The sequence below is a fragment of the Callionymus lyra genome, chromosome 2 (assembly GCF_982586985.1).
Source record: "Callionymus lyra chromosome 2, fCalLyr1.hap1.1, whole genome shotgun sequence".
Classification (NCBI taxonomy): domain Eukaryota; kingdom Metazoa; phylum Chordata; class Actinopteri; order Syngnathiformes; family Callionymidae; genus Callionymus; species Callionymus lyra.
Genome location: NC_141819.1, coordinates 16412407 through 16436635, shown reverse-complemented (window position 1 = coordinate 16436635; position 24229 = coordinate 16412407). Strand labels below are relative to the sequence as shown.

The 24229-nt window shown below is 36.4% G+C and overlaps 1 protein-coding gene across 1 annotated transcript in view; it reads right to left on the bottom strand.

The window, feature by feature from the left end:
- Window positions 1–23784, bottom strand: part of agbl4 (AGBL carboxypeptidase 4) — a 306192-nt gene extending 282408 nt beyond the window's left edge. Inside the window, exons 1-3 of the mRNA XM_087782661.1 lie at window positions 23731–23784; window positions 21874–21996; window positions 7952–8076 (exon numbers count right to left, since the gene is read on the bottom strand). Of these exons, the coding sequence (XP_087638787.1) occupies window positions 7952–8076; window positions 21874–21996; window positions 23731–23764 (282 nt within the window). The 5' untranslated portion in view covers window positions 23765–23784. The remainder of the gene's footprint in view (window positions 1–7951; window positions 8077–21873; window positions 21997–23730) is intronic.
- Window positions 23785–24229: the final 445 nt, after the last annotated feature.

Below are 24229 nucleotides of genomic sequence, written 5' to 3'. Positions count from 1 at the left end.
CCCGAAGTCTGGAAAACAAATGTGTTTGTGTTTAAAAGGTCAAGATAACACTGAGACAAACACAGGAGTCTCAGAAAATCAAGGAAAAGCCTGAATGAATAAAAGTGTCTTAAGATGTTTAACACCTCATCATCCTCATCTTTTTTATCACACTCCATATACTTGTTCACAAATGTTTGTATCTTGGAAACTCGTTGGCAGGCCTAAAAAATAACCAAATACAAACACTTGTAGGTAAATAGCTCTGGCATTGGCAGAGACTCAGAGTAGATCCACATATTCTCTGCAGTGACTCATGCAGGCGTCGATCACATGGCCCACGTTAGCCCGTCAGAGCAGTCGAACAGCCGTCGCCGCACACGTTAGCCAATCAGCGCTCTGCTAAATTACAGCCATCAGCTCCTCCACACCTTCATCCCAACGGATATGAATCTTCCCTCTCTTCTCCAGCACCAGGAGAACAATCTGCGGAGTAATTACCCTTCACCGACAGACAGTAAGGAGGACGTTTGGCGTGATTAAATTATTAAACCATGCAAACAAAAAAAAAAACAAAAGCAGCATCAAAGAGACACCGCGGTGCTCCCGCAAAGTGCCTCGCATTCCCCTAAATACAGAATACAGAGAACATGTTCTCCCAAGCCACTAGTTGGCATAATTAGCGATGTGTGTGTTTGTGCGAGCGCACGTGTTTGTGTAAGAGCGTTTGCTGTGATTAGAGCCATTCTTCCGACCGCTATCTAAAATAACCAAGTGGTTAACGACAACATGATGCCAGGGAGGCACGCCACCCCAGTGTAAACATGCACACACACACACACTTCCACACACACATTAAACAATGCTCTAATTACAACATTTATAACTCTCCCTTGCCTCCTGCATCTCTGCAGCCCCCAACCCACAAATCTGCGAGTCTGGAATTGAATTTGCCCAAGTTGAGGGCTGTGCTGGCATGAAAAGACTATTTGATTAGAACGGCAGTTGTTTCATTTGTGGTGCAGCAGATTGCAGGGGCCCTCTATCCGGTGTGCAATCTGTATTCATTACTCGATGTAAAAGGATGATCCATGTCCTGACACCAGACGCGTCATTTCATGCAGATGAACCGGAGCTTCACCAGGCCCCGGCTGAGCCACACTTCCTTCCGTGACACCTCAGCCATGCTCTCTCCTCAACTATCATTGAGTCCTGGATTAACATCTCTAATAAATTGTAAAATGACCTAAAACAACATGATTATAAAGAGAAACACCTATATGTGAGTTTTGTAATTTTCTTCTCGAATAGCGCCGTAGCGATTCACTAATCTCACAATACGATCGAGACCATGTATAGTAAAAAATATGTCCAAACATCAGCTTGTGTTATCTCAGGGTCAAGGTAACCCGATTGCCCCGATGGCATAAGGGATACCTCAAACACATTTGTTTTCAGGCCTCTGGGTCAACTTGACCAAGGGTCAAAAGCAGCAGAAGTTGGCTCTATACTATCCATATTTTTTAAATCCTAAATTTGTCCAAGGATCAGCTTTAAAAGCATCTGCAATCGACTGTATCCTCTCGTCCTCAGTCATCGCCAGGATCTTGCATGTTAAACATAAAATGTAAATTAAAAGCCCCCCAAAAAAATGACATTTAAATAAATCATAAATAGTATTATTTATTGTGGGAAAAATGTTGAATTAAAGTATATTTATAAAATGTACTTAACCACATATGACAGTATTGTACTTGTATTAATGCTGATATTGTTTGTCTGCTTCATGTGTGAGAAAGAGATTTGGGGAGTAGAGATGTCTCCGTGCCAGGAACTGAACTCCAAACGCCACCTCTGACCTAAAGTGTAATAAAACTTGTGAAGCAGGTTGTGGAGCTGAGCTGGAGATATAACAGCGAACCCCCACTTCTGTGTCCTCAGACAGGATTGGAACACGGAACTGAAACAAGACAATGTACATCAGAATTGCCTTGGTTCACGTGTTAGAAGACTAGCTCTGTTTAGCCCAAAAGATACATTTTACAGTCAATAATAAAAATTCCAAAATCATAGCCTTAGTGTAGGTTTATCTTCTCCTCTTTTTGAAAGTTTGTTTTATGGCTCATCATCACTGTTGACCACAAACTACAGATCATTTCTAAAATGGTGAATATCCAAAATGGTTGTTCTACTTATTGCTATTTACACATATTTAATTTAAATTTTTTAAGAGGCCTATTGAATATAGAGGCTTCGTAATAATTGTGTGCCTGTTTATCGTTTATAATAATCTGTAATAATCTGTTTGCACCTAATCTGGACCTTTTTGGACAAAGTTTGGTCGCGCCTTTTATAAATAGTTTTGAAGTTTTACGACCAAATATGAAACCAATTGATGATAAAAGTTAAACACACACGTCCATAATATAACCCTTTTATATTTCCTATTAAATGGGTTCAACATCTGTTAAAACAGCACCTGTGTCAAAATAAATATAAAAGGCAGAACATCAAGTGAATACCTTAATTGAGACCATTGTTACAAGCTTAAGCTGTTTAAGTCATGATAAACGAAGCGCTTACTAAAAGTAATCTTTGATTGAAAGACATGTCTTTAAGCCCTCGGTCACTATCTTAAACCGAGCAAAGAAAAATAAATTATGATTGGGAACATGGTGTCACCATAGATAACCCAGGGAGCATTCATTTCGCTATCAGAGAACATTTTGAAAATCCATTAAATGCAGTTATTGTCATATTCTTTTGTTCGTGTCATTACGGAGCGATCCGGGGAGCATCAGCCTTGACAGTGGGAAGGATGCGTTTGCTTCACTTAAGAGCGTGAGGTCACTTAAGAAAGCCAAGCCATCATTAGTGTCTGATGTATTATCTCCAAAGTTTCCCTTAAACTACCACTTTCAACCATCACTTCAAATTGCACCGGCGTCTTCTTGAGTCATTCCATGAGTCATGAGGTGAATCTTTTATCAGACGTTCGATATCATTTTGTGATATTGATGCTTCCCACAGACCTTAAGAGTGGGAAGCGATCCCACTGTGACGCTCCACCACTGAACAGCTGTGTGGTGCATATAATGGCAGCCCTGTTACACCGTAACGACTAATGGCTCGCCAGAGAACTTTCCTGCGCTGGTATCCAACCGTCAACACTGAGGGCGATCAGAACACCTACACGACTCAGTTAACGGTAAGAGAAACAGTCGGATAGAAGGTGTGAATAATAACAGATCGAGAGCTATTTTATGATCAGGTTATTAAGTAACGAGTTACAGTGACTAGGTTAGTTTCTCACTAGTTTGTACTTGTCGTTCAATGACAATGGGATTGCCATGGTGCGTTCAGGAATGTATGACATTTTAAAACTAAACACGTAACACTATATCTGAACACTATCACTTTAATAATAAACTGTTAAAAAATAAATAATTAAAAACACATGGATTTTCAGTCGGTCAGGCACTGAGACAGAAATACTATGTTTTGTGAATTTTTCATTGTTGTCTGCACTGGTTTTATTTTTGTTATTTCTTTTATTTCACACTTTGAGTTGTGTTTTGTTAGTTATTCTTCTTTAAAGGTCGTTGATAGTTTAAGATTTTCACACTGTTGTTTCATTTTATTGTTTATTATTTAATAGGTTTGTAAGTAAGTAAGTAATATTTATTTATATAGCGCTTTTCGAGACCAGGGTCACAAAGCGCGGTTTGTGTGACCAATAGTAAAATAAAAAAAGGGGACTTTGGTGTGTGTTTATGTTCCTGGGATAAATAAAATGGCCACAAAATGTACGATGTTTATTTAATTTATCGTTCCGGCTTTTTATCTGAATTGAGTAATCACAGCATCCAAACTTACACTGACCTGTACACTGCCAACTTGATAATTAGTTACTTTCCCTAGTAACTAGTTACTTTGGAAGTAATGAGTAACTAATAATGTAATCAACCCTTGCGTTATCTCAGGGTCAAGGTGACCCAAAAGCCCATAAACAAAAGTGTTTGTAGTATCCCTTGTGTTGTCTCTGTTGTTCATTTAGACAACTCAGGGGATACCTTTTTTGGGGGGGTGGGGGGCAGAGACAACACAAGGGATACCACAAACACATTTGTTTTCAGACGTTCGGGTCACCTTGACCCAGAGACAACACAAGGGATTCCATGAACACATTTCTTTTCGGGCTTTTGGGTCACCTTGACCCAGAGACAACCCAAGGGCCTAGTTATTATTTTAAAGTAACATACCCAACACAGTTTACAGTATGACGGGGTTGGTTTTTTTTTTCATTTAAACATAATTATTTTCTTTCTCTCTACATTTCTTAATAAATATATAATATATATATATATATATATATATATATATATATATATATTATTTAAGAAGACGAAGATGTGACTTTTGCACTTTCAGGTGGAGAAACATGTAACACATTATCCAGTTATTTAAAGGAACCCATTTGTTGAATCATTTATTCAAGGCTGTATATACCGGGGGTTTATGCAATGCTGCTGAATGGCCATAACATTACAGAGGATGAATTTAAAAAGGTGAGCATTGTCTCAAACATTAACATGATGATGGCTCTTCAGGGATTCCTGCCAACACATGGCCTATACCGCTCCAGTTCATCCTCTTTCCTGATTATGGTGAGTAACTGTCCTGCACTGTGCTTTCCCTGGACAAGTGAGGCTTACAAATCACCCCTGCAGCAGTTGGAGGAGTTGAAGGTGCTCGACGCAAGGTTTTAGTGCCTGTCTTCCCTCAACAGCTCCCTGAAGGCTCTTATGATAATAGCTCACAGCCGTACCCTTCACGGAGCCTGACATCCAGCACAGCCCTCCAGCAGAATGGAATGGCATATCAACTTAGCCAATGAGCTGTCATATCAACTCATCCACTGGCTCCTGGTCATTAAAGATCAGGAACCGGGACTCAAAAACTGGGACAGCCACATATGTTTGGAAGCTGTGACACACATGCAGAAGTTCAAAGGGGTGAAAAACATTACGTCTGGCACAAACATACACTCTCGGAAGAACACAACGTCTGTCAAGACCAACTTGAGTGTCAATCCACAGCACAGTTGGATAACATCAAAACAGACCATGTTAAATAAATTGGAATTAAAAGCTGGCAACACAAGAGGAATTTGTATATTGTGAAACATGTCAAGGCCTTTTATTGGTCTAATATTATAATAAATAAAACACTGATTTTTTTTAAATGTATTAACATAAGAATAACAATTTAATATTTTCTTAATCAATGTATTCAAAACATTATCTGATGTGTTGGTCGAATCCAATTCAAAGCAGAAAAGTAGAAGAAAATCATAAATAAGGAACATTGGGATAAAAGAAGGATTGGGATTTTTGTTTTAATTGTATTATTTAAGATGAAATCAAAGGTATATTATCAATCAATACAGTAAACCTGATCCCTTTTGTTTTATTAGAGTTCTTCCCCTCAAAATATTACATTTGTTAATTCTAAAAAAAACAGGTTTGAGTCCATTTTATTTATAATAATCTGTAAAAAAAATGTTTTACAAAAGAATCAGAAATATCACCAATAATCTTCATCCTTAATAGAAATAAGCCATGTGAGCAAAACTTTAATTAAACTATATCATCAGAATAAAGTAAAATAATAGAGTTAAATTCAATAAATAAAGATCACAAAAATCGGAAATGTAGTTTATATTTCTTTGAATGCCATTTCAACAAATCCTGACTAAAATACGTTGTGATTCATTGTAATAAAAAACTGCTCACATAGCCCATTCACTTTTCTTTTTTTTAATAATAGCCATTTCAAGAGAAGAATACTTTAAAGGTGAGTAATTTGGATGACAAAAGAGAGGACGTTTGAAAACAGACATTCATCCATCCAGTCATTTATCATAACCGGTGGTACGACGAAGCCAATTTCCACAAAGCTGCTAAGCTGATTGAGCCAGACCAAATCTGTTTCACCAGCTTACATTCCTTCAAAATAGCCATCTCACTTCCAATATCACAGGCTTTTACTGTTCACCGTTCCCCTGGCTCAGGCTGAGAGTTAGCAAGGCTTAGCTGGATGAAACACTCCAACAGCCCAGTTCTCCCCTGAAAACAGCTGATATCTCAATAGCACACTCCCTCCGTTGAGCAACTTGCATTCCGTCGCTAGAACTCTCGCTTGTTAAGAATCCGTGTGTGAAATGGTATTTATCGTGGTCGTGCATTGATGATGAGCAGTGTTAGAAGAGTCGTCTTTCATCGACTAGAGTCAATAAGATCCGTACTAGAGAAACTGGACAGATAAGACAATATTATATAAGGAGAACATGCAGGTAATGAGAACATTCAGTCAAACGGCTGGTCCAACCATATATCAAGCTGCAATAATTAACAATATCATGGTTTTTTATTAAGTCCTACTGAACTGCACGCTCTATCTCACACTTTCTGTCATTTCGCCACAACAGCAAATATCCTGTTGGCTGAAGCTGCAGGCTGCGGGTTCTGGTCTATCTGGCCTTGGGATCGATTCAGCTCCAAGTCGAGGCCTCCCATTCATCTCGGAGCCATAAAATGTGATTAGTGCTGACTACAGCACTGCGGGGAGATGGACTGATAGGCCGAATAGCCTCAGATAGGCTTGCGTTGGACCCTCCAGAGAAGACGGCGGTGACGGTATGATGTGGATTCTTATTTTACAGATTATGTTCACACTTGCAGTCTCGTATTTGTCGGTTCAAAGCCGAGCACCATATGTGGCTCGTACCCTTCATTGTACAGCAAACTTTTCAACAGTAACACTGTCTAGAAACCAAATTCTTGCTTCCCTTATTATATATATTCTAACATTGTTGGACATATTCTGGGCTGTAGCTTTTGTTAATCGAAATAAATACAGTACAGGCCAAAAGTCTGGACCAGCTTCCACTCATTCATTTTTCATACTGAATGACCTAATTATTTTTAAAATAATTAAGGCCACTCATTAAATTTACTTGATGATGCCGATTCTTTCCATAATATGAATTATAAGCTTGTCCAATAGGGCTGTATCAACCTTATTCCTGCACAACTACTGCTCCCAACTGCATTAATAAGGCAAAGAAATCCACTAAGTTACCCCGAAAAAACACAGTTGTGGACTAAAAACCATTTCAGGTGACTTCTTTTTGAAGGTCATCAAAAGAATTCCAAAGGTCTGCATAACATTCATCCGAAAATAAAGTGGCTACTTTGAAGAAAATAGAATGTAAGAGAAGTTTTTAGTTACTTAATTTAAGTATTATTAATTAATCACGAAACAGACCTTTTCTTATTGAAAATATCAATGGCACAGCATAACAAAACAAGACTTTCTCAAACGCAGGCCTTGACCTTATGTGGTTTAAGTCATGATGAAGGGTTTTTTTTAATCGCACACGGTTATTTAATAGTTTAAATTAATACATACATTGTAGTGAATTACACACATGAATATCAACCAGACAGTTTCAAATATAATTCAGAGAACTGAAAACATGCATTTCTTCATGAGGTCTTATCACACTGAGGAAGCTGAATCAATTTCTCCAACCCTATTTGGTTGGAACATAAAATAAGTTGAAGGCTGTAAATAGTCATCACATTTTAAATGTCATTTAATGTCGAAATACACGTTGCTACGGCTACACAGGCTTTGATTGGATAACATTCAGGTGGCAACCAGTGGGTGAAATAATCAAGTTGTTTATTTGCCATTTCTCATGTATCTCTTTTCCAAGACTATACTCCAAACTTTACTTAATAAAACCTCTTTAACACTTTCATTTTTAGGTCTGAAATATATCGTCTCAGTGCGTAAGCTCACCGAAAACAGACGGAACACATAAAACCGAATCATTATCCATGTAGTGTTGAACTGCACTCTTTACGATCATAGGGGGGGAAAATATTTGAGAAAAAGTGCTGACCTGTGTCTCTCTGACATTCTCCACAGTGAAGTTGAACCAGACTCTGAAGCGGGGATTGCAGGTATCTGGTCGGATGAACAAGTCAAACTCAAAGTCACTGATGTAGTCAACCCGGCCCAGGTTCCCTGGAGAAACAATAAAACACATCAGATCACCAGTGCAGAGATTCTAGAAGCCCTGACCATTATATTTCACACAAAAATCCTCAACTACGAAGAGAAAAACTTGTAATGAAAAGCATTTTACAGCTGAAGAAAACCGTCTTGATGGTGACAAACGACAGGGATATACCAGCCATCCAAGGATGACACATTCACACCATTCACAACAAACGATCCAGATGATCAGTGGAAGGATAATTAATCCGATGGGAAATATTTCCCAGGTACCGACTCTCGTGGCTGTCTATAAGATGGCGGTGTGTTAGAAGACAGGCATTCTAATTATAGGGTTTACTTGTATCTTCCAATTTGTGTCTTGTGAATATCTGGACTCCAACTGTACAGAGCAGAGACTCCTGTGGTGAGCGCACGTGTGAGCGACTGTCAAAGTGAGCGCTCAGAAAGTTTGAACGTGCGCTTGAAAATGTCATATTGGGCTTTTTTAACCAGAGGATACCTGGTTGAAGTATTGACTTTAAGTTTAGAAAAACATGCATTGTTTTTGCAATTTTCAATAGTATCGGTTTGGTTATCAAGAGCAGCAATATCTATGATAGCAAATCTGAGAAAAATTAGCTGTTAAGATAGAACTCAACATGAGCACATGTAGAAGAGCAAGTGATAGAAAGAAGCAGTTCATGACATTTAAGAACCCGTTTTAAAAAACTAGAAGAAGGTAAGGTAAGGTAAAACTTTATTAAATTGTTGTTTTCCAATAGCCACAGAAATACAGCAATTTTTCATGAAAAATAAAAAATAAATCAGAATAAAATAAGAAGCAAAAGGGAAAGGAAAATAAAACATGACTAAATTATAAAAAAAAACAGCTCATGATCAAATCCCTGAAAATAATCAGATTTCAAGCAACTGTGATTACAAAATGTGTTTTGTTTTTTTTGTTGTGTAACAGTTTGGTGTTGCAAGATGGCGTCAGAGTTGGCATCACCTATTTTGCCAGTTAAACGATGTACTGTATGTCCATATAAAACTATTCTATTGTGTATTATAAACCAATAAAAATGCATGAATACATGGAAAATATAACTTAAACTGTGCTTTTTACCAAAAACAGCTTTTACTTTTGATCTTTCCATTTCCAAAGAAAATGTCACAAAAAAAAAAAGGTGTATTTTAAGCTCTACAAGCCGTGTTGTGTTGTGTTTTCACCATCCCAAAGTTTCAGGAGATTCTGGAGCATAAACACGTACAAACAGATGGTATAACGACCAAAGTGTCAAAGCAGATCCCTCCCCTTCTGCCCCAGGAATGCACTAGACTACTCTTTAGAATGCAAAACACAGACACACAACTATTCTTCATTCTCCACCATTGGAAGCTGCCAAAATGATTACATTAAACAGTAAATTAACTCTTTTATGCTATATGCTGTTTCCCTGCAGGAGTGCAGGAGTTTGAACACAACTATATATTTGAACAGAGCATTGATTGTTCTTCTAAACGTGTTCTCTGGCGAGTGACCCGTCCAAGTTTTCAGCCAAGTAGCCGGCTCTCTATGACCCCGTTGTGAAAGTGGAAAAAAAACATAAAAATGATTATCTTTCATTGAAAAACGTAAGGTTAAACCTTTGAGCAAGGCCCCGCATCCATTCCAACAGCAGAAGGAGACGGAACTATTCTGGTGAAGATTTCGTACACGTAAAAGAGAAAACTCATTCAAGTACTTTGGAGGAAAGAAAAAGTAAGATGTGTAAAAGTGGGAACTCAATTGAAATGGTCTTACACTTGAATAGTTTGTCAGGGGCAGCAAAGACAGCAGCTATGGGCGGCTGGGTTATTGAACCCGACGCTGCAAGGCCAGGTGAGAGACAGCTGCGGCTTCAAGGTGGAAATGACTTGTTCAGCCTGCAAAGCGGCAGCGATATGACACGCCATTGATCCCACTTTTAATTTTATGGTGGATATTATACAGTGAAATAGAAAGTAACATAAACAAGTATAGAGCTGTTTATTAGCAAGTACTTTTTCTGAAAAGAATAAGGTTTTAGTTACAATACAGTCTGCACTAAATATTCTCTAATAAAAAAAAAAGTCAGGTATGCTTAAGGAATCGTCACTGCAAAACCCCCCCAAAAAAGGGAAAGAAAACCATGAGTCGGCCAAAAGAAGGGTCAGCCGTTCACCTCAGCCCTTATTTGTATGTGTGTGTGTGTGTGTGTTTCTGGCCTGAGAGCAGAAGATTCAGGCTAATGTAATCCCATTATGGAGGTACAAGAGGGAGCAGTCACAGTGCTCAGCCCACACAATGGGCCAACCTGCAGCCTGTAGCGATCCACTGGATGGATGTTTCCTGCCATGCAGATGGATCATCGTGGAGCTAAAGCAGTTCTTCGGGCCTCGGGCCTGAAGTGGAGCAGGCAAATCGTGACAATGGTAATAGCCAGTTGTCTCGAAATTAAATCAAGTGTTAGGCCGCGCCGAAAGTGGCCATGTTGTAAATATTTTATGCCTCCTCTCGCGAGCATCCATCCATCAATCCTCATCAGCTTAGGGTTTTGGGGGGAAAAAAATGATAGAATCTTTCCCCATCTACAGCCGGATAAAGGAAAAGCAATCGGATTATTTACACAGTTCAGACAACAAACCCACCTCGATATCAACACCTGAATTGCAAAATAGCAAAACAACTATGAAGTTTAAATAATGATTGTAGTAGTAGCACATCTGTGGTTTGCCCTTGAACAGTAGATCGTGTTGTAATGTGATCACAACGATTAATTTCATGCCTTTCAATGTAAATAGTCTTATTCAAAGTTAGAAAGGAGAAAGTGTAAGACCAGAATGGCTAGAATGACTTAATATATTTCACATAATACAAAGAAAAAACACCTCTCGTAAAGGTAATTGACTTTAAACCAACACACAACTCAGAATCGAATTCATTAATTCCCAAAAACATGTTCTAGTGTAAAACAACTGTATGTCAACTATAGTTTAAAGCTCAAGTAGTAAAGCCAGGCTTCAACTTAAACCTATTCTCTGCCGTGTTTTATTTCATTATTGGAAAAACACATCCCCCCCCACCCACCCCCGCGGTGTAAGGAGGATTCCTGGACACAGACGAGGAGGACTGATAAAGACTGAATTGACTCCAGCCATAGGGTAGCTTCTCTGTTGAGTCCTGCAGCAAAACGTCTGTTTTCTCTCTCCTTCGCTCTGCTTTTGCACGTCTTAAGGCGAGTCACTGAGGCAACATCAATCTCCTGCCTCGTGACTTCCTAAAGCTCGCCTTCTCCCCTGACTCCTTATCACTTCATCTGCAGGCAAGATTAAAGAGGTCACCTCCAACTTCTACGGAATATCAGAGGTATTCAAAAGTGCATTAAACACAGTTTAAGCGTCAGGTCTTTGAGGTTATATGTGAAATAGCTTTACATTTGTTACATCAAACCGCTACATGTAAGCCTGTTTACAACACAGGAAAATAAGATGACCTAAAAGTTGTTAAGTTTCCAGTTAAAGCGATTGAAAAGACCGGTTAAAATGTTTTCCTCTATAGCATGTCTGAAAAAGCAAATCAACAAAATTGACATGTCCTTAAATTGGAGTATACTGCACTACTGTTGCCTTAGTTTAAAACTATTAACACAAATTTTGTTTGCAGAATGAATAACCTTTGTTATTTATTATTTTCACTTAAAACTAAACAAAAGCTGAAAATAAATAGTATCTGTAAAATTATATACATTTTAATGACATTTGATTGTTGCACTCTCTTTTGGTTCATTTGTTATATCTGAAATACGTCCAAGCATCAGCTTTAAAAGCATCTGGAGTCGACTGTATCCTCTCGTCCTTAGTTATCCCCGGGATCTCGTGGGTTTTCTTTGTTCCTTTAGGTGCCAAGGACATATTGACAAATGATATCTTAGGTCCGGAGGTTCGATTGCAACAACAAAATGAACAAATGCTGTGAATGTTTGCATGTTGTTAATAAAAAAACATTGAATTATTTTATTTTACACATGATTAAAATATAAACTATATAATAACTATGATAAAATATAATTTGAAAGGCTAGAGAAAGAATATGATCCTGTTTGGCTTCGCTCTACTTATGAGTTCAAGGTGACACTTTAGAATGAGGAACACATATTAACTTTTAATAAACTACTTATTCACAAGTGCATTAATAGTAAATTAGCCACTTAATAACCATTATAAGGTACTTACTCAAACCTTGTTCATTGTGATGATATTCTACACTTAATAGCATAATCATTAAGAGTTCACCCTTAACAACACCTTAATTACTGACTAATAACAAGAAATAAAGAAGTAATTAGAGGTTAACTATGATGACAACTAGCTTTTCTCAACAACTCTTTATTAGGTGCAAATACCTTAAAGGTATTAATATCTTATTACTTAAAATAAGTCTTATTATTTAGAATATGTTCCCTATTCTAAAGTGGCAGCTTGTTCATACTTAATTAACATGTATTTGAGTTATAAAGTTACAAATAACTTAACTATTTAAAGTCTATTTATACTGGGAAAGAAGATACATATATAGATATTGTTATTAGCATCACAACTACCCAATATTGAGGCCTAACAACAAAGAAGATGTTCCCTATTCTTAAGTGACCTTCTCAGTACACGACAAAACCAATGTAAAATGGACATCAAAATAAGAAAAGTCATCATAGTTAACCTCTAATTACTTATTTAGTCCTTGTTATTAGTCAGTAAATGAAGGTGTTATTATCGTCACAATAAACAAGTTGTGAGTTAGTACCTTATAATGGTTAATAAGTGACTAATTTGCTATTAATACACATGTGAATAAGTAGCTTATAGATAGTTAATATGTGTTCCTCATTCTAAAGTGTTACCGAGTTCAATACCAAATTAATTGATCCGAATTCCAAGAATACGTTTTTAGAACTTGAAGAAAGAGCTAATTTAAAAATAAGTAAATCATCGCCAGTGTAAGTGTTTACTCAAGTCTAGACACTTTTATACTGTTTTGTTTACAAGAGCGCAATTAGAAAAGTATTAGAAATACACTCAAATCTGTTGTAACCATAGAGAGGATCGACAGTTCAGTAATAATAAGTGTACTACCAGGCTTGGTGAACTAACTTTTCTCATGAAACAATTGAGATGTGTAACATATTCTAAAAAACAAAGTCGAAGCCCCTATGGATAAGAAATACATTACGAGTCCATATACGCTCCAGTGAGCTCCTCTTTCAATGCAGATGAGGGAAGTCAGGCCCTAGGACAGCAGCCAGATATCCAGGCAGCTCGCTCATATCTGATGATGTACAGGCCTGCCTCTACATTCTAAAGAGAACACATTTTACAGCTAGCCTTTATGATTGTTTCTTTCTTTCTTTTTTTCCCATTCCAAAAGACCCTACAGCCAGAATGGTGTGCTCCATCTGAAGAGGGTGTTGTAGTAATGGGTCATAGTGATGCATTCATACTGGGACAGGCTTAATTGTATTATCAATCTCATCCAGACACTGCTTTAGCCCCACAGCTCTGGACATGCTACTGGCAGACGATCTGTATTAGTGGAGGGAGTCGAGTACGAGGCTGAACAAGTGCCGCTTTTATCTCTTCCTGATGCCGCGAACGATATGGTTGGTTGATGGTTCATTAGAATCCTGACACAACAAATGGTGCAGGAACCAAAGTGGATCAGAAGCTATATGTAGGGAAACATATATTTAGTTCACACAGACAGTTTTTCTGTCATATAAATAAAAATATAAATATTGTATTGAAGTTTTAGTACGTCTTCATGAAGATACTAGAAACTGGTTTTCCAATTTTAACTGGTGTTCTGACATTACATCTGGAGAAACTTATTTTCTAGATTTAGGAATGCAATTCAGGAATTACTAGAAAAATGGAAAATAAAATGGTGGCAGATTTCTTTAAATTTAATCAGACTTATATGGTATATATAGGTCATCAGATACATTTTCAATTCCACATTGTTTCGGAGAAGATAACAAAACTTATTTGATACTTCTCAACCCAATTATGTGGTTCTGATCGCTACCATTTTGCACTTTCATCAGTGAGCAGAGAAGCAGAATGAGTGCACGAATGCTCCTATCCAGGTGCAAAACAAATAGACTCAGGGACTCATTCATCCCTCGGGCTATTAAATTGTACAATTCTGAGTTTGGGGGCAGGAGTGGAGTGAAAGTATCTGGATGTTCTGTTCTATGTTAGTCTTTGTATCCTTTGTCTTTGTTATTTTTCTTTGATCTATGTTCTTTATCTTTATCTTTATCTTTAGACTTAGATTCTATCATCTTGTTCTTTCTCTTTATTTCTCTTTGTTCTTGTTCTTATTTTATTTTGATTTATTTTTTATGAAAAATTGCTGTATTTGCTGTGGCTATTGGGAAAAAAACTATTTCCCGAAGGAGACCTCCTGAGGGATCAATAAAGTTTTTCCTTACCTTTCCTTACCTTTCACGACTTCATTTAAGTGTCAAGCAACTCTTTAGCATTAGCCTTTAAAACATGTTTGTCAAGTGCTAACAATGACAATATAACCTGCTAATTCTACATCATAGAAGTCATTTGATCATTTTATTACATTTTTTGTTTTATATACTATTTTAAATCAAATTAAAACGTTACACGCATGACTTTAAAAACGCGATTTAAAAAATGAAATCAAAAAACAGGTAAAAGAAGCTTCACAGTATTTGAGCAAAAGTTCGGACATTAAAGCTCTGGGAGCAGAAGAGTCCTTGGCGAGCCTCAGGCGAGGAGAAGGTCAAACAGGAGCGTTCAGAAGGACTGTTATCAACGCGCTAACCTGTTATCAGGGAGCCTGCAGTTATGTTTATTTACTAGTATTTCTCCCTTTGGGAACTTCAGCGCTCGAGGCTGATTGTTCTGTAACGACCGACACGACTCAATAAGTTAATGCAAAAAGTTAAAAAAAAACATGGGTAGAAATAAACTAATATTAAAGAAAGAAACTCAAGACATTTTCAAGACATTTCTTTTACTCCTGTAGGTTTGTTTTTTTTATTGTTACAACATATTACAAGGATTTGTTAATTATGGTAATTTGAAGAATACATGACATCTCTGCCTTTCTTTTGGAAATTGCTTTTTTAAACCAAACCAAACTGGCTGTTACAGAGATTATCAATGTCAAGAGGTTGTTTTGTTTAACGGCAATCTAATTTTAAATCAGGATATAATGTCAGGGAAGCCAGGCACAGATGTTTGAAATATTTGAGGTACATTTAGACAGAGAAGAGCAAGACGAGCAATGATCATTAATGGATGAAGTAAAGGAGTAGAAAACAGGATGAGACACCATAGGTGTGACTGCAACATGATGCAGGTGTTACATTACAGTAACACTTCTAATGTATTCAGAGACGAATAACAAAACAACAATCATTGATACCATAGGCAATTTAATTTATTGTGTGAATCCTGAAGGAAAAACTAGTAATTCTACAACTTCTTCAACTTCCACTACTATTTCTACTTCTTTTTCTACTCCCACTACTACTTCTGCTACTTCTTCTACTAGGTACTAGTACTTCTATTAATTAGTCTACGACCTATTCAACTCCCACTACTACTTCTTATTCTTCTACTTTTATTTCTACTTCTGCTACTTATTCTACTATCGCTAATACTTCTACAACTTCTTATACTACGTGCTACTACTTCTACTAATTATTCTACTAATTGTATTACTTATTCAGCTCACACTACTACTTCTACTAATATTTCTACATGTTATTCTACTCCCACTACTACTTCTTCTACTAGGTACTACTACATCTACTAATTCTACTACTTGTTCAATTTCCACTACTACTTCTGCTATTTCTTATACTAGGTGCTACTACTTTTACTAATTCTACTACTTCTACTACTATTTCTACTCTCACTACCACTACTTTTTCTACAAGGTACTACTTCTTCTACTAATTCTACTAGTTATTCAACTCCCATTACTACTTCTAATTATTTAACTTCTACTGCTATTTCTACTTATGCTACTTATTCTACTCCCGCTACTACTTTTACAACTTCTTGTACTACATACTACTACTTCTGCTAATTATTTTACTAATTCTACTAATTCTTCAACTCAAACTACTACTTCTACGTCTACTATTTATTCTACTCCCACTACTACTTCTTCTTCTCCCAGTACTTACATAATACTTCTACTTCTACTACAAATTCTACTTATTTCTTCTTCTTCTCAACCTTTTTCACTTTATTTAAATCAAATCATCTTCCTACTTTATGCCATCATTTCAACTGTTTCAACACATTTTTACTTTGAAATGCTTGAAAGTATTGAATTAGTATTCAGTTTACAGATTCAGTACATCCAGCATTCACACTGCATTTTCTTCTGGAAATTCACATTTTCTCCTTTATTTAGAGACTGAACTTAATTCTCTGCATTCTTCTATACATGTTAAATATGACATATTCAAGTCACAATGTTCCCTCTGAGAAAATACGATTGGTACATCTTATTATATCTATGCAATGTTTTGTTATTTTGAGGTCATTGAACCACCTTTAAATTTTTCAGAAAGTGCACCTTCAGCCATGTACGTGAAAATGAAGTTCATATGCCAACACAAGCAATTCATATTTTATCTACCAAATGTGATAAGACACGACCATTAATCAAGTGAATAATAAAAGCCATTAACTTAAACGTCCTTTAACAATGCTTTTCATTGAACGAGGTGGTCTTTCCGAAGAAACTTCTTGGACAACTCGAATGCATTTCCATATTCCGCTCATGACTCAGGAGGAAGAGAGAGGAGAGAAAACTGCTAAAAGGGAAGACTAGAGAGGCCATTTAGTGATTTGAGCAGTGAAGCTGTTCTGCTGCCAAGGACATGTAAGGGAGACAGAGAGACTCAGAGTGGCTCTCAATACATCAGATGTTGGGAGTGCTCCCTCCCACTCACACCAATGGCTCTTCTTTTGGAAAGCCCAGACAAGTGAAGGTAATTTAAGTTTTAGTGAGCTCCACAGAAAACAGGAGGAAAAGAAACAAAAAGAAATGTGACCCATCCATCAACACCCATTTATCAGAGCCGTAGATTATCAAAATATTTCAAATAACTCCATATGAAGAGGTTTTATCAAATAAATGCAACCTATTGTTTATGAAATAAAACTGGTCTTATTCACAAGCCCCTGCAGATTAATTGTTAATTCATTAATTAATTAATCAATATAACAGGCTTAACGTCTTTAATGACCCAGCATGGATGCAAATGTACTTCCAGATTTCCTCTGTTCCTTTCAGTCCAGGACAAGAAAAAAAATTAAATTTAAGCATTTTTTTGCCAAAAATAAAGCTCTAATCAAATCTTACATCCTGGACACTAGCTTCTTAACAATCACAAATAACCAAGTGGCCAATTCCCACCCTAGAATATGACCTGCCCTACACATTAATTATAAATATGGATGTTGGGTTCAGAGCCAGATCTACAACAAACTGAATCATCTAAATGTGACAACTTCATCCCTCAAAGTTATTTGAGTATTCTTAATTGGTTTCTTTGGCAGTTCCCCTAAAATGACTGGCCCACGAACAAGAGTCTGGTTGTCTCAATATTTCAGTCTAAATAAGAGAGGTGTGAGGATTTTGGATCTTTGCGTATACAAAGCTTGATGATGGCTACATACAAAGTTCATATTTCATTGGACTAAACTGGCATAATACACTCAAGGTTTCTTTCTCGGTAAAGAAGGACAAGTCATAGAATACAATTATCATTTGAAAGTACCATTTGAAGAAACACATTTAATGACCATTTGCCAGTACGATATCTATCTTAGAGAAAATCAGTAAATTAGTTTGAGGTTAGACACATTCATGCGTTAGTAGTTCTGAATGGCACATTTATGGAAGCTCGGATAGTTTTGAGCTGCCCAAAATCAGAAGAATGTACACAAAGCAGATATACAACTCAATTTGTTGAGAACCAAAACCCAGAGGACATGAAACTGAGATAATAAAGGAACAAACAAATATGAATGCAAGACAATTAAATTGATACTGTTCATTGGTGTCCTGATTCACTTTACGATTTGCATTTTCCTTCTATAATTTATTGGAAATAACAAATGATATCACAGTACACAATATATTGTACATAGTTCTTTGTTTTCAACTAACTTAAAGGACAAGTAATGAGAAACCTCTCCTGAATCACATGTTTCAAATGTTGAAGTCTTTCTCTCCAAGATGCAGTAAGTCTCTCATCGTGACCATGTTTTCAACTTATTACTTTATAAAGTTCTCCTCCGTCTGAAATCTGGGTGAACGAGAGGTTACAAGAGCGAAGTCCATTATGACATAATGGCTTCACTCCTCCTCCAGCTAGATGTAATCACGCCCCGCTTTGTTTATTCAATGAGCCCTTGGAGGTGAAGACTTCCAGGATCGATGACGCACAGTGACAAACCTTGACAGCAGAGTGGTGTGTTAGTAAGAAAAGATTTGATCCGCAGAAAAATAAAGTGTTTTCTGTGGGCGGTGCTCAAGATCATTTTCTAACATAAATATTTCAATGAACTAGAGTTTTGTACAAACAGACACTGATGATACAATAGAGTCCAACATCTATTTAAGACACACTTAAATCAACACATTAGTTGAACTATATCCACCTCTCTCACCTCAGAGACCCAAAGACACTTTTAAATAATAAGATTTGATTTTCTGAATAAAAACATACACATCTAACCCTTGATTGGCCTATTCTATTAGCAAATATTCGTATTATGTACTACCACCAAAAGTACTAGATCATGGCAGACATCATTCGTCAGAGGAACTTCATATGGTGACGCAATATAATCGGTTCCAGGTATTCAAATATCAAACGTATAAATTCAGTCAAAGTCTGGGAAGAGGAAAATATGTGATCACAGCAACTTTAGGGACAAGAAAACCTCTTTTTTTACGAACAAATTGATGATTTAAAAAAAGTCCAGATGTGCAGTAAATATCCAGCACCCACACTGAGCCCGTCGATGAGACAGCTCCTTGGACAGCAACATGGTGGTGAAGCACTCACAAAAGAATTTAGGATTTAACTGAAAATGCCAACAGTTGAAGTGAGAGACTTTATAAATGTGTCGGGGCAAGATAAGAATGGAGGAAATCTCCACACAGTGCTCAATAATAAAACCTGAATGTTATGTTAAGGCCTAATAAATCAGCTTCAAGAGTAACTTTTCTTTCTCAGATAACAAGCCTGGAAGATCTCTGACAAAATAATGTAAAATACAAAAATAACAAATGTTTTGTCGAGCTTTTTGACCACAGAAACAGTGACCATTCTGTATGTGTGGAATCCAGTAAAGGGTTTGACCAACGTATTATTATATCACTCGTCTAATTACAATTGTCCTTTTTTTTGGTGACATTTCAACCGTATTTTAATTTGCTCAAATGTGCATTTATGTAGTAAGTTGTCTGACATTATTGCCGATCTTAATCATTTTGATAACCCCAAGCGCTCCTGTCTGCGTAACCATGACAACCGGCAACACCAAGGGGGCAGAAGTGCAGTGAAAGAACTACATTCCGGTACCAAGAGCGATTAGACCCGTGTGGAGTCGAGTCAAGCTGGTACCATGTGGAGGGAAAAAGGGGCTAAAGTGCATTAAGACTCATCTAAATGTAAATGAGGTTCGATACCTTTGGCAAACAGATTACATTTCTAGAACTATAATAAACGCATTAGTTTTAATTCTAACGCGACAAAATAAAAAACATGCTTCACATGGGTGGCGGATTGTTGTGGAACAAAGACAACCGGGGTCTTCACACGTTCAGAACGACTGATCCACTTCATGCATATTTAATTAAGTGTCACCTTCAGGCTGCAGCCATCTTCATCAGGAGGAAAGTCGGCAGAAAAAAACAACTTTTCATCAGATTTGAGGGTGTGAACGCGTGACAGAAAGAAGAACGTAAGGGTATGTTTCTCTTGTTGTTGCCATCACACCGTATTTTTGATGCTCTTAGAAGTTAAAACGGATTAGATTAAAGTTTGGATCATTCAGAATAATTATGATACAAAAGTCCAGGCCTCTCTGAAACCTGGCCTGGGACATAAAAAAAAGAGTTGTTGTACATGTTGTACATGAGCCTTAACAACATATTTTACCAGCATAGTGACATGAAAGTTACTTTATTTATGTGATTAAATTGCATATCGTTTTATAAAGTGAAGTGTCCTGGTTTTTGCTAGATCTTACCCAAGTTTGATGTTGAAAGAAATGTCAAAATATCATGAAAATCCCTTCAAACTTTTGAGTACAAACAATAAAATGCCAGAAAAAAAACAAAAGTTCTGCCACTTCTTGGTCGAACATTCAATTGATTATTAATTGCCATATCACAGGGATTATACGGGGCTAATTCAGATAGCTTTGAGTTTTACATTTACGTCTTTATAGATCAATAACAATGATGAGCATTACATTTGTTAATTGCTTTAATTAAGTGTTTTGCAAAACGAGTAATAATAAATATTCACTATACATCAAAACAATGTACAGACACAGTAATACAAATGTGAATCATTCATAAATATTGATGTAGGATTTATAAAGACACTGAAATACTGTACTTGATATTTTCCAGGGATATATATTCATAGTTATTTTGGAAAGCATTTTCCGGAAAGGTATTTATATCAATGGCATAAATCGTTCAGCAGATACATCCTGAGCCGGAGAGACGTGTATGTTAGCTGATCCCACCGAGGGAGATCTATGCCCGATGATCAATGCCTGATCTTATCTGACCACACCATCTGCGGAGCATGCTAATATACAAATCATCACATTGATATTCCAGCACTAATGGAACAGGATGACACGTATCAGGCCTCAGGGATACTTGAACACGTATCTCCTTTTTCCTATGTTCTATTTATTCAACTTATACCTCCTTGCTTGTTTCTTTTCGAGCCTGAATACAAAATAGTTTTTTACATTTCAGTAAAGACAAAAATACTATCAACTAAATAAAAATCTAACAACATAGGGAGATTTTAAAACAGTGTGTATGCTTTACAAAAAAATCTACAGCCCATTGAACATGACATGAGTGAACCAAATAAACGGCTTCAACTCTTTAGCCAACATTAGCGACTGGCAACTGATACAAGTGTGTATGTTCTGCTACATATTGTCATGTTTTCCGTATTTACTTGCTCAGAATGAAGCAGGGCGCGTGTGCAGCAGCAGTTAGAAGCCATACAAGTGAATGATGACTGAGAAAAATATTCCTGAATCCATATAGAGCTACAGAACGAAGGCAAAATTGAAGGACTTCCTACTTTCCCATCATGAGCGCTATCAATTCCAATGAAGTACTTTATGAGTAAGACAGCAATGAAATAAATGCCAGAAAAGGCATAACCTCCTCTAGTCTATAAACATTAACTACTCATTGCTTTTGAAATGGGAGGAAATAGGTAACAAGATTTTTCATGTTGTAGATGATCATATTGTCCCCATAGTAAGTAAGTAAGTAATTCATTTGTATTTATATATCGCTTTTCCAGACCAGGGTCACAAAGCGCTTAAACAATCAAAACAATACTCAATAAAATATATTAATTCTTGTGAATAAATTGTATACCGTTTTATAAACTGTAGTTTCCTCATAGTTGCTAGATCTTGTTGTACATGACCCTTAACAACAAGTATTTTTTTAGGTTTACAACTCACCGCTTTCAAAACAGGCATCGAAGACGATATGTCCTTTTCGAGGAGATCCCGTGTACCCTGGAGGGCTCAGCATCAGTTTGTTCACGTTCCCCACCAGAGCATCTTCACCACCGGATTCATTGGCTATAGGCGTCACAAAAAAGGATATATATTTTTTTACATGTTACAATTTTTAAACTAAAATAAAGACATGTATTTTACTCATACATTCAAGAGCAACTAGACAGAAAAAGAAAGTAAAGTGGAAGTGTATACTAAGTGTAAAACTATTTTTCATTGTTGTTCTTTTATTCAATTGGAAAGAAGTTGAATTTGTCAATTGAAAAAAAGACTAAAGAAATAGTATGTTGCCGAATTCTGAGCAATTTAATCCATAACATTCACATGAAGGACACATTGTCTACATTGTGTTTTATTTGCAAATCTTCCAGGTAAAAAGTATTGTATTGTGTTTACGTTCTGTGTTTGATGGATCGTCTAACTCCTTCAAGAAACTTCTTAAGATATTCTTATTTGTGCATTTCCCTGATTTTCTGGGACTCCTGTGTTTGTCTCATATGATATCATATCATATCATGTCTTGATCGTTTAAAGTATATATTTTAACTGTGTATCATTTTTGATTGTTAAAGCACTTTGTGACCCTGGTCTAGAAAGGCAATTTACAAATAACCTTTACTTTACTAACCAACTTTAGTCCAGTTACTTATTTGTTGGTGAAATTGCCCCAGATAAGTAACAATAAATGAGGGGCTCGAGCCGTGTTGATTTCAAGATATATTTCTGTAATAGCAGGATCTTTGTCATAACATTTATTGTGCTATTGTGCCAGAATTGAGCCACTGAATTGTTATTTCTAGCCTTCGGATCATCACCACATCACCTTTGGTTGGGTCCATAATAAACTGTCATTTAATTCAATAAAAGAAAAACATTACTGCTCTATCCGTTATTCACAGGCAGACACAAACAAATAGCAGTGCAAAAGAAATTTTAAGTACGACTTTTTAAAAATAATAATAATATAAAATAATATTATCATACATATAATATATATATAAATTAAACTTGAGCTTAGGATCCAAATCTAGAAAGATATCAGTGGAAAATAATAGATTTAAAATGAAAATAAGTAATGATATTATATATAATACATATATTAATAATATAATATAATTAATAATAACAATAATATAAAATTATAATATATATATATATATATAAAATATTATTATACATATAATACATATAAATTAAACTTGAGTTTAGGATCCAAATCTAGAAAAATATCAGTGGGAAATAATAGATTTAAAATTAAAATGGAGCATGGAAAAATAAAAGTAAACGACAGCACATTTTTTAAAAAGTACACTGTGTGAGGAAACCATAGTCCCAATATGATCATTCTATCATTCATACGGGTACTTAAATGAATTAAATAAGAACTTATATTGAACACTATTTGATATACATTTCAATAACCTGGAATAATGTCAAAATTCCGACGCTCAGCTAATTAGCCACAATGAAGGACAGCTGACAGAAACCCAGCTAGCTTGATGCGACTTGTATCCGCGACATATTTTATTAAAATAAAACATTCTTTGAGCAACGATCACTCCCACTGTGAGAGTTCACACTATGACATGTGAAGACCTCAGTCGAGCATCTCAGTAACACTGGCGTCACCGTTGTTTACATCCGTGCACCTGCTAGCTCTAGGGTTAGCACAACATTAGCATCCTCAGAAACACGCGCGGCTGCTGAACACTTGGCATGTGTTCATCCAGAGAACATGTGTCGTGTGATATCACACCTGCAGGAACCAGGAGGAGGTCAAGACTCATGTGTACTGACCGGTTTGTGCTTCCTGAACGATGTTCTCCTCCATCTTCCTCTGCCTTCAGCCACAGAGCAGGAGACGCTCGCCGAGCGTTGCCCTAGCAACGGCTCATGAGGCGTTCAAGGTATGCGAGAATTTCGTGTTTGGTTTTATTTTACTTGAAAATGCAAATTAAAAAAAAAAAATCATTACCACATTTCATTCATGTTATATTTATATATAAGGGAATTATTATTGTATTTTTCTGTCGTTTAATTTGATCAAAAACGACTTTCTTATACATTAAAAAAACACTTTTTAATTTGATTGTTCGCATAATAGCTGGTGCTTGGTTCTCTTTTTCATTTTTTATTCTGTACTGCCACCTAAAAAAAATAAATCTACATTGTGTTTACAAAACATGTTCTAAAATGTTTCATTAAGCTATTCCCAGTTTCGTTCGAAAATGGGGTTATTTAACTTTATTTCGCATATTTCAAAACGTTTATGATCACATTTATTTTACCAGAAATA